The following is an 11554-nucleotide window of genomic DNA, read 5'->3' as shown; positions in this document are numbered from 1 at the left end:
CCGCTGCCTAATATCTACCTACCATGAGTTAAAACTGTATTAAATTGAGCTAAATAAAAGCATGTATGCATGCTTGCAGGTATATCGTATGTACTTAAGCTAGCTCCTTTATGTGTACTAGAAAAAAATAACGAGTAATTCTCATAGAACTACCGTGATTTATGAGATGCTTCACTAAAGCTACGATGAACTTTTTTATTAGAGAAAATTTTCATGAAGTTTCTTCGTTTTTCATACGAGAGGAAATTTAGGTCAGAGGCGTTCATATATCAATACAGAAGGCCCGAGTTTGAATCCTGACAGCACTCTTGGAAAATATCAAGTAGCACTCTTGGAAAATATCAAGAGATATTAGTGTAACTCTAACTCAATTAAAGACAGATTCACCTCAGAGGGAACTTCATCTGAGACTCATCTCTGATGGAATTTGAAGAACACAACACTCTACACAAAGGAAACTTTTATTGATAGAACACTTGAGAATACAACACTTGTTCTTACAAGAACACCTCACTTTCACACAATTCCTTTATTTTGGTGGACACTCACACAAGGCTACACTACACACTCAAGCTCTCAAGCTCACTTCTTGCTTGCTTGCTTGCTTGCTTAAATGAGAGCACAAGACCCCTATTTATAGTTGTTTAAGAGGGCTAGGAAGTGTGTAGAAGAGTTAATCCTAGCCATACATTACTAAGAAGTTTCTAGAAGAATAAATACTAGCCATACACTTGTATCTTCCTAGAAACTTCATGGTAGATATTTTGTAGGATGTTACTAGAAAGAAGTTCTAGAAAGTTGTTCTAGAATAATCTAAGTTGGTGAGGAATTCTAATACTCCCCCTCATCACCAACTTTCATTTCTCTCAAGTCCAAGCTTCTTCTTAAGCTTCAAAAATGTCTCTGTCTTTAGTGGCTTGGTGAAGATGTCAGCGATTTGGTCTTCAGACTTGCAATATGACAGCATCACAGTCTTCTTTTTAACTTGATGTCGGATGAAATGATATCTTGTCTCTATGTGTTTGCTTCGTCCATGTGCTACCGGATTTTTGGCAAGTGCAATAGCTGACTTGTTGTCGATGAGAATCTCTGTCGGTGCTTCTTGTTGGTGTTGCAATTCCTTCATCAGACTCCTGAGCCATATTGCTTGACACGCACATGTCGATGCTGCTATGTATTCTGCTTCGCAACTTGATAGAGCGACGACAGACTGCTTCTTTGATGACCATGAGAATGTTGCTGATCCGATATTGAACATGTAGCCAGATGTGCTCTTTCTTTCATCTAAATCTCCACCATAATCGCTGTCGGTGTAGCCGACTAATCTTGAATCTGCACACTGTGTATAAAATAATCCTTGATCAATACTTCCTCGGACATACCTGAGAATTCTCTTGGCTGCTTTGAAATGCTCCTGTCTTGGCTCCTCCATATATCTGCTCACCAGTCCTACCGCGAACACTATGTCGGGCCTGGTGATGGTTAGGTAGCGCAAGCTCCCGACTAAACTCTTGTATAGAGTTGGATCAATATAGCTTCCTGGTGTGTCTCGCCTCAGCTTCACTCCGACTTCTGCAGGAGTTGCGACTGGATTGCAGTTGCTCATGTTGAACTTCTGAAGGATATCCTTTGCATACTTCTTCTGAGAGATGAAGATTCCTTTCTCTGATTGCGACACTTCTACTCCAAGAAAGTATGACATTTCTCCAATGTCAGTCATCTCGAACTCCTTGATCATATTCTTTTTGAACTCCTCGAACATTTTCGGATTGTTGCCGGTGAAGATCATGTCGTCCACGTAGAGACATACGATCATGATGTCTTCATCCTTCTTCTTGGTATAGAGAGAGTGCTCATACGGGCTCCGATGGAATCCGTTCTTCTGGAAGTATGCATCGATTCTGGCATTCCATGCTCTGGGCGCTTGCTTCAGTCCATACAATGCCTTCTTCAGCTTGTAGACTTTGTCTTCTTGATTCTTCACCTCGTACCCTGGTGGTTGCTTGATGTAGACTTCTTCTTCTAAGTAGCCGTTCAGGAATGCAGACTTCACGTCCATCTGGTAGATCTTCCACCGGTTCTGTGCTGCCAATGCGATAATGAGTCGGATGGTGTCGATCCTCGCGACTGGTGCGAACACTTCTTCATAGTCAACTCCTTCTCGCTGACTATAGCCTTTTGCAACAAGCCTGGCCTTGTACTTCTCGATTCCGCCATCTTGATTTGTCTTTGTCTTGTACACCCACTTTACTCCGATTGGTTTATGGCCTTCAGGTAAGGTAGTGAGCTCCCATGTGTCATTTCTCTTGATTGCCTCGATCTCGTCATCCATGGCTTTTCTCCACTTATCTTCTTGAGCAGCTTCTTCATAGCTGACCGGATCACATTCTGCAAACAAGCAGAATAGTGTGTAGTCATCCATCATCTCGACAGGCTCTGTATCGTCGTACAGATCTCTTAGGCTTCTCATCCTCCTTGTTGCTCCCCCTGAAGAGCTTCCTTCACTTGAGCTGGATGATGTCGGCGTTGATGTTGGGGTTGATGGAGCTGGACTATTAGGTGGACTTTGTTCTGGTCTTCCAACCTCCTGCAAGTCATCATCATTATCTTCAAAGAACATACCTTTAATATTTTTATCTTCATCGGTCCATTTCCAATAATCTTCTTCATCGAACTCCACGTCTCTTGAAATGATCATCTTCTTTGTAACTGGATTGTAGAGCTTGTATGCTTTTGTCCTCCTCTCGTACCCAACGAATATGCACTTTTCTCCTCGATCGTCCAACTTCTTTCTTTTCTGCTCCGGGATGTGTGCATATGCAATACACCCAAACACCTTCAGGTGGTTGACACTTGGCTTGATGTTGCTCCACATCTCCAATGGTGTCTTGAACTTGACGCTCTTTGTCGGACATCTGTTGAGGAGGTAAACTGCACAGTCCACGGCTTCAGCCCAGTAAGTCTTTGGCAGGTACTTGCTCTTCAACATGCTTCTGACCATATCAAGAATGGTACGATTCTTCCGCTCTGCTATGCCATTCTGCTGTGGTGTGTAGGCGGCAGTGAGTTGATGAATTATCCCGTACTGCTTGTTGAAATTGTTGAATGCCTTCGAAGTGTATTCTCCACCTCGATCTGATCGGAGCACTTTGATGTGGTACCCACTTTGCTTTTCTACCATCTCCTTGAATTCTTTGAATTTCTCCAGAGCTTCGGATTTCTCCTTCAGGAAATAAACCCAAGTTTTTCTGCTATAATCATCAATAAATGTGAGAAAATACCTGTTTCCTCCAAGAGAGATGACTTCAAATGGTCCTGCAATATCTGTGTGGACCAATTGTAGCAACTCTGTTGCTCTTCTTGACTTTCCAACTTCGAAACTTCTTCTATGTTGTTTGCCCTTCATACAGCCTTCACATAGCTGGTTCGGATGGTTGATTTGCGGCAATCCTTTTACCATTTTCTCCTTCCATAGAAGATTCAGGCCACTGAAAGCGAGATGCCCGAATCGTAGATGCCAGAGCCAAGTCTCGTCTTTTATGATTGACTTCAAGCACTTGACAGGGTCAGCATGAATATTTAAGGTAAACAGTCTATTTCTAGACATGTTCACCTTTGCAATAACTTCATTTTTATTTTTAATAGTGAGGGCAAGGTCTTTTAGATGTATATCATAGCCTCTTTCAAGGAGCTGGCCTAGGCTCAAAATATTATTTCGTAATGCTGGAACATAGTAGACATCAGAGATGTACCTGTTCTCGCCCGTCTTTGTCTGGATCATTATATTGCCCTTGCCTTTCACTGGAATCTTTGACTGATCTCCAAAGGTGACATCTCCTTGTACCGTCTCGTTCAGCTCGGTAAAAAACTCCTTGATGCCGCACATGTGGTTACTGGCACCTGAATCTAGATACCAGATATCTTTATTCTTGCTTTCGCTCTCCTGGTACGTCAACAGGACTGTTGAAGTGTCTGCCTGCTCCCTTTCTACAAAGTTGCTTCTTTCTGCCACTTGATTTGATTTCTCCCAACATTCGTAGCTGAGATGACCGTATCTCTTACATTTGTAACACTGTGGCTGAGATCTGTCCTCATGGTAACTTCTTCCTTGTCCTCGTCCTCGTGTGCCACGACCTCGTCCTCGATCGAATGATCGTTCACGATCTCTATTTCGATCTTGATTTTCATGGCCTCCTTGGTACTGTCTCCTACGACCTTGCTGGAAGTTTGAGCCACCTCGAAATGAGCCTCTGCCTCTGTAGCCTCCACGTCCTCTTCGACTATCTTCTTTGATAGTCATCTTACTCTGCAAGGCTTGTTCTAGATTCTCCGCTTGATTTGAACTAATGTTTATATCTTGTTCATAAGCTTGCAGAGAACCTTGCAGCTCATCAATAGATACTTCGGAAAGATCTTTAGACTCTTGTATTGCCGGAATAATATATTTGAATTTAGAGTCTAAAGTCCTAAGTATCTTCTCCATAATTCTTACATCATTAATTGCTTCTCCATTTCTCTTCATTTGATTTGTTATTGTCTGAACTCTACTAAAATAATCCGATATTGATTCTGTAGCTTTCATCTTCAAATTTTCAAATTCAACTCTTAATGCTTGGAGGCGTACCTTTTTGGCTCTTTCCGCACCTTGATAGGATTTTTGTAAAATCTCCCATGCTTCTTTAGAGGACAGGGCATTGGAAATCTTCTCAAACGCAGATTCATCTACGCCTTGGAATATTAGGAACAAAGCTTTTTTGTCTCTTTTTCTGACCTCCTTCAACTCACTCTTCTGAGTGGCGGGGGGGGTTTCTTCTGCTGCAGGTGACTCCGGTTCAGTGTAGCCATTCTCTACGAGATCCCACAAGTCTTGCGAGCCGAGCAAGACTTTCATCTGGATACTCCAGTTGTCGTAATTGGTCTTCATCAGCTTCGGAATCTGTGGCTGGATCATGTTCGCCATCTCGTACACGAGCACCTTCGATTGGCCCGGCTAGATCGAACTTTGCTCTGATACCACTTTGATGGAATTTGAAGAACACAACACTCTACACAAAGGAAACTTTTATTGATAGAACACTTGAGAATACAACACTTGTTCTTACAAGAACACCTCACTTTCACACAATTCCTTTATTTTGGTGGACACTCACACAAGGCTACACTACACACTCAAGCTCTCAAGCTCACTTCTTGCTTGCTTGCTTGCTTGCTTAAATGAGAGCACAAGACCCCTATTTATAGTTGTTTAAGAGGGCTAGGAAGTGTGTAGAAGAGTTAATCCTAGCCATACATTACTAAGAAGTTTCTAGAAGAATAAATACTAGCCATACACTTGTATCTTCCTAGAAACTTCATGGTAGATATTTTGTAGGATGTTACTAGAAAGAAGTTCTAGAAAGTTGTTCTAGAATAATCTAAGTTGGTGAGGAATTCTAATAATCTCGAGATGCCTCAAGCTGTAACCAAAGGGAATCCCTCAAATTATCTTGATCTCATTTAATTTAATGCCCTCCGAATAGCGAGGCGAATGGATGGGGTTCTAACCCAAACAGCCAGGGTGTTGCATTTCAACCCGCCAATCACATGGATGATCCACAACCGGCAAATGTTCAGTCTTTTGGAGTTAAATCCAATATACGGTCCAGTATATTAAATAAATATGTATTATGTGTTATTAGTTAAGGTTAGCTTATTAACGTGATCTAATTTAGGGTTTGAACTTTTAGTGCATAATTAAAGTATGGGTCTACTATGTGTAGAGACCAAAATATATAATTGTTAGTTCTATGATGGGCTAAATTAATAATTATGAATAACTGGATTCAGTTATAAATAGGGTTATGGTTTCCCAAATCTCTATGTACAATCTCTTTCCGATTTTTCATCTTCAGAAAGTTTGGGTTTCTCTAGGGAGGATATACGTATAAGATTTGGAAGATCTACATATCAAAATTCAAGAATCACGTCCTACTCCATGGATTTAGATATGGTTCCGTATCTTCTTAATTATCTTAATAGTTTGACATGAATAATCTTGGGATTGATTAGGGTTTTATCTCTTAAAGTAAGAAGTCTATCTTTTTATCCAAAAAATGTATCAGAGCGGTGTTTATGTTAATCTATTGAGAAATAATTTTAATTTGTGATGTGGTTCTCTTGTATGTTCTCAAATCTAAAAATTATTCGTTTCGAATTGTTTGATTTGAGAATAAAATTTGGTAGTTCTTCTTCTTATATATTCTTCATGATTTTGGATTCAAAAGGGTTATCATATTTTGAATTTTATAAGTCCAATTTAGAAGAATTCATGTTTGATCGAAAACTAGGTTTTTTTTAATGTCATGGATATGCGTAATTTTTTTTTTTTAATTTGGATGTTTTGATTCAATTTTTATTATTTGGGTTTGGATCGAAGTTTATTAAAGAAAGATTTCAGGTTAGCAATTTTTAAAAAAAATTACTACAATGCTAGGTTTTCTGCTGCTATCGCTATAGTGCCGGCGAAAACAATTATTGCTATGGTGCTTGGTTTTCTGTCGGGAAAATTTGCAAAATAGACCGTTTTTATAAAGTAATTAGCGAAATAGATCACTTTTAAAAGTAATTAGCAAAATAGACCTCTTTTTGGCCAATAGGCTAAAAAGATGTCGATTTTGAAAAAATGGCTTCAGAAAACATACGGGACTACTAGTCCCGTATGTTTAAAGCTAACTAATCTAATGATTAGTGCACTAATCATTAGATTAGTTAGCTTTAAACATACGGGACTAGTAGTCCCGTATGTTTTCTGAAGCCATTTTTTCAAAATCGACCTCTTTTGTCAAAAAGAGGTCTATTTTGCTAATTACTCTCAAAAGTGATCTATTTCGCTAATTACTTTATAAAAACGGTCTATTTTGCAAATTTTTCCTTTTCTGTCACTGCCTCGATCTATAGTGTCAGCGAAAAAAAATTCTACAGTGTTGGGTTTTCTACCGCTACGGCTATAGTGTCGGTGAACAAAAATAATCAAGAGAAAGCATTCAAGTGGGCTTGCTTTTGGACTTTTTTTATTTTTTTTATTTTTAATGATTGAATCAGGCACACCTGCACTGTTGGGCTAGTATTTGGAATTTGATTTTTTTATTCAAAATATCCGCATTAAAGTTTATTAAAATATATGATGTATTAAAAAAATTGATTGAAACAATATGTTACCAAAGTAGCCTCTCTTGAGTAGATCAATTTATTTTAAATATCAACATGGTAGTGTGTATATGGTTTATGAAAATATTAATCAGCCCAAAGGAAGGTTAATATTTGAAAAAAAAATCATATGCATATCTATAATGATAAATATGACCAATAATTCGGTTTTATATGTGAACAATAAATCGGTCGAAAGAAGGTTTATTATTTGACATGTCTTATTGTCAATGTCTGATCACCACACTAAGAGTACCACTTACAAATTAATATTTCTTTTCAAAGACTAAATATTAATATTGTAATATCTTGAGATGGGCATTGCTAATTTTAAATTTATAAATTTTGATTTGGTTTCTTATGCGAGCTTATTTATTTTCTTATGTTTTTCTCTGATTCAGTTGTTAGTTCTGCTTCAAACATCACTACCAACATTAATTCCATGGATATCGACTTTGTGTTAAGGCTTCCTTCTCCTGCACCTCTTAGGGATAAAAGTTCCACTGATGAGAAAAGGGATGTGGAGAGGTGGGAGAAGTTAAATTGCATGTGCATGATGATCATGAAGATGGTCATTCCAGAAGCATTCAGAGGCACTACGTCTGAGAAGATAACTAGTGCTAGAGAGTTCCTTGAGGACATTGAGAAAATGTTTGCTAAGAATAAAAAGGCTAAAACTAGTACATTTTTAGCAAATCTTATCTTAATGAGATACAAAGGGAAAGAAAATATTAGAGAGTACATCATGGAGATGTCTCACACTGCTTCAAAGCTGAAAGCGCTTAAGCTTAAACTCTATTAGGAATTGCTTGTGCATTTGGTTCTTATATCTCTTCCCAAAGAATTCAGCCAATTTAAAGTGAGCTACAATTGTCAAAAGGAGACTTGGTCTCTTAATGAGCTCATCTCACATTGTGTGCAAGAAGAGAAAAGGTTGAAGTAAGAAAAGAGAGGAAGTGCTTATTTAGCTAATACTTCCAAGGACAAATGGAAGAAAAGAATGAAAAATAAGTAAGTTGTAGAAGCTCAATCACAAAAGAAATAACACAAGGCAAATAATAGAGATGGTTGTTTCTTCTGTAGGCTACGGAACATAATAAAAAACTATATCAACTATCACGCATGATGTGCAAAGAAAGGTTCATTTTTAATTTTGTTTGTTCTAACATACGTGGTGGTTAGATTCAGCTATCACAAGTAACATCAGTGTTTCTATGCAGGTGCCTGAGCTGTCGGAAGCTAAGTGACGGTGAAAGATACATCTATGTGGGTGATGGTAAAAAGGCGGCAATTGAAACGTTTAGGTTATTATTAAAGTCCGGTTGTTATTTGGATTTAAAAGAGACTTATTTAGTACCATCATTTAGACAAAATTTGTCTTCTATTCCTGTGTTGGTACCAATGCTTTATCTTATACTGATAACATTTATTTGCTTGATACAGTTGTTTCATATTATGAAACCTTACAATTAAGCACTTTAGGTGTAAAGAGAAAATTGACTAATGAGAATGTCGCTTCATTATGACACATGAGATTAAGTCATATCTCCAAACATAGAATTGAGAGACTTGTGTCAGATGTGATTCTTGATCCCCTTGATTTTTTAAACTTTAAAATTTGCACTAATCGCATAAAGGGGAAATAAACAAACATTAGGAGATTTGGTGCCAACAGGGCTATAGATGTCTTAGAACCGATACATACTGGTATTTGTGGGTCATTCCCTATAGTTTTTTAGAATGGTCAATAATATTTTATCACATTCATAAACGTTTTCTTTGCGTTATGGCTACTTTAATCTCATACATGAAAAGACCCTATCACTAGACATGTTCAACGCTTACAAAGCTGTAGTGAGAACCAACTCAATAAAAATGTTAAAAGTGTTATATCTAATCGTAGTGGTGAGTGTTATGGCACATATGACGGTTCAGGTGAATAACGCCTGGGACCATTTGCTAAATTCCTAGAGGAGTACGGTATCGTCATACAACACATCATGTCTAGTTCTCCTACCATGAATAATGTTGCCGAAAGACGAAATTGAACTCTTAAGGACATGGTAAGAAGTATGACAAGTTATTCCAACTTAATTACCAGAATCTCTCTGGGGAGAAGCATTAAAGACTTTAGCTTACATACTTAATAGAGTACTCACTAAAGCGACTGCCAAAACCCCTTATGAACTTTGGACAGCAAAAAGCCTAGTCTAAAGTATCTGCACATTTGGTGATATCCAACTGAGGCTAGGCCTTATAGGCCACATGAAAAGAAACTAGACTGTAGAACGATTAGCTACTATTTTGTTGGTTACTCTGAGAGATCTAGGGGTTACAAGTTTTATGAAGTTTTATGATCCTGCTTTTAAGTCAATATTTAAAATGAGAAACGCTTGGTTCTTTGAGGTGTTGAGTTTGCGGGGTAAATAAGGTTAAGGACTTTGTCATTAAAGAGGAATATGTTAATACTCCCATAACTGCTATTGATATTGATGAGGCTTCTATTCCTGACATTATTTAAAAAATAGATCCAAATCAAAATAATATCATAAAACCTCCTGTTCTAGAAATTGTTCCGGAAGAACAAACTCCACCATCTCAAAAACATGTGTCACGCCCCGCTTCCCAAAATACCCGGGAATCGAAACGTGAACAAGCCCGCAACGTATTAGGTTGAGTAGAAATAAATAAATAAACTCTTTCTACTCAATCTAATACGCTAAGCGACAAAAATATAATATACGAAGTCACAGGTCCCCGATCACAATCAGCAAAAATATAATAGACAAACTCAGAATAAAAATATCATATCACAAATAGGATAACATCTGAGACGTAATATTCGGGTCAACATGCCCTTATACAACTATCTGAATGAAATACCGAAGAATATAAAATACAATGATCAGGAGGAAAAGGAAATGCTACGAAAATAAACTGAAAAGAATAACTAAGCTTCAACTTATTCTTCTGCTCTATCTACAAGGCACTCCTGCTGAGAATCCTCCGGTTCCTGTACGATTTTGAGCTGAGGCCGTCCGTCTCCTAAATCTGACGTACACCAGAGAAAATAGGTGTACATCAGGGTGCATGGCACACAGCAAGATCCCACAAAGAGAATAGGATCGGTCGAATGACCAATGCAATAACAATAATAATAAATAGAAACATGCAGCTGAAATACTAACAAGCTAGATGCAATCCATCACTAGAGTATAACGATCATAAGAATCCATAATCATCCGCGTAACAAGGACATGCCCCTAGATAGAATTACGACTTAAAAATCTACAACTCGAGACGTAGTACGTCGAGCGAAATAATCCAAACAAGGAAACCCTCATGTATATACCATATGTCTCAAATTGTAGATAATTAAATATTAATCCTAATCTAGGTATGGAAAGAAATATAACTGGTCCACATCTCACAAGAACCCATAAACATTCAAACAACAAAGTCATGTAGCTAACCATCCTATAACAAGTCACTGGTCTACCTCTCACATATAGTTAAAACTCATATTCATGAATAACCGGTTGTTCACAAATCATCCACACGTAACGTTTCACTGCCTACAACAGGTCACTGGTTCACATCTCACACAGAGTCAAAGTTCATATTCTCGGATAATCAGTTGTTCACCAAATCATCTACGCACAACGTTTCACTGCCCCCTCAGACCCACTCCAGCGCTACACAGGAATATCGCTGGTGCGAGCCTGGAAATAATCAACAATCACATCACCTCAGACCCACCCCAACACTACACAGGAATATCGTTGGTGCGAGCCTGGAATAATCAACAATCACATATCACTGCACCTCAGACCCACCCCAACGCTACACAGGAATATCATTGGTGCGAGCCTGGAATAATCAACAATCACTCAGACCCACCCCAACGCTACACAGGAATATCATTGGTGCGAGCCTGGAATAATCAACAATCACAATATCACATATCCTCAGACCCACCCCAACGCTACACAGGAATATCGTTGGTGCGAGCCTGGAAATAATCAACAATCACATCCGATCTCCTAAACCAAGAATTCCTCATCTCAACTCTTCTCGCTTTTCTAAGTCAACACAACACATGCCTCTAGGTCTTATTCATGTCACACAGGTCACTATAGCCATAAAATCCTAACGATTCTCAATTATAACAAGGGATGATAAATACAATAAATACTATGTAACAGTGTCATGAATCATGAATAGGAAATGTGAACAACTACTAATAACAGTACAAGATGAAACTACAACTATCAAATAAATACACATGAAATGTCGTAATTTCCAACCATCATGCTCATAAATTCATTAATTCAAAGATAAATCCTTTTAATTTATTTCTCATAAATTA

At 38.1% G+C, this 11554-nt stretch overlaps 3 protein-coding genes across 3 annotated transcripts in view; 2 read left to right on the top strand and 1 right to left on the bottom strand.

Annotated features, from left to right (window-relative positions):
* Positions 1-138, top strand: part of LOC109820803 (phospholipase A1-II 5-like) — a 2426-nt gene extending 2288 nt beyond the window's left edge. The window contains exon 4 of the mRNA XM_020387000.1: positions 80-138. Coding sequence (XP_020242589.1) covers positions 80-138 — 59 coding nt within the window. The remainder of the gene's footprint in view (positions 1-79) is intronic.
* LOC109820802 lies at positions 3988-4960 on the bottom strand. Its single transcript, XM_020386999.1, has 2 exons — positions 4306-4960; positions 3988-4208 (listed from the first exon to the last, which is right to left on the bottom strand). Exons 1-2 carry the CDS (start codon positions 4958-4960, stop codon positions 3988-3990), a joined length of 876 nt encoding a protein of 291 aa, XP_020242588.1.
* LOC109820800 lies at positions 7628-7987 on the top strand. Its single transcript, XM_020386998.1, has one exon. The coding sequence runs from the start codon at positions 7628-7630 to the stop codon at positions 7985-7987; it is 360 nt and encodes a 119-aa protein (XP_020242587.1).

The sequence above is a fragment of the Asparagus officinalis genome, chromosome 8 (genome assembly GCF_001876935.1).
Source record: "Asparagus officinalis chromosome 8, Aspof.V1, whole genome shotgun sequence".
Lineage (NCBI taxonomy): Eukaryota > Viridiplantae > Streptophyta > Magnoliopsida > Asparagales > Asparagaceae > Asparagus > Asparagus officinalis.
This window is presented reverse-complemented; position numbering and strand designations above follow the sequence as displayed.

What these genes read in the sequence shown, in the direction of transcription:
- LOC109820802 (XM_020386999.1), bottom strand. Translation starts at nt 4,960, where the DNA reads ATGGCGAACATGATCCAGCCACAGATTCCGAAGCTGATGAAGACCAAT. An exon ending in TCTAGAACAAGCCTTGCAGA is followed by an intron (nt 4,209 to 4,305) that starts GTAAGATGACTA and finishes GCAAGGTCGTAG; the next exon opens with GAGACAGTACCAAGGAGGCC.
- LOC109820800 (XM_020386998.1), top strand. Translation starts at nt 7,628, where the DNA reads ATGGATATCGACTTTGTGTTAAGGCTTCCTTCTCCTGCACCTCTTAGG.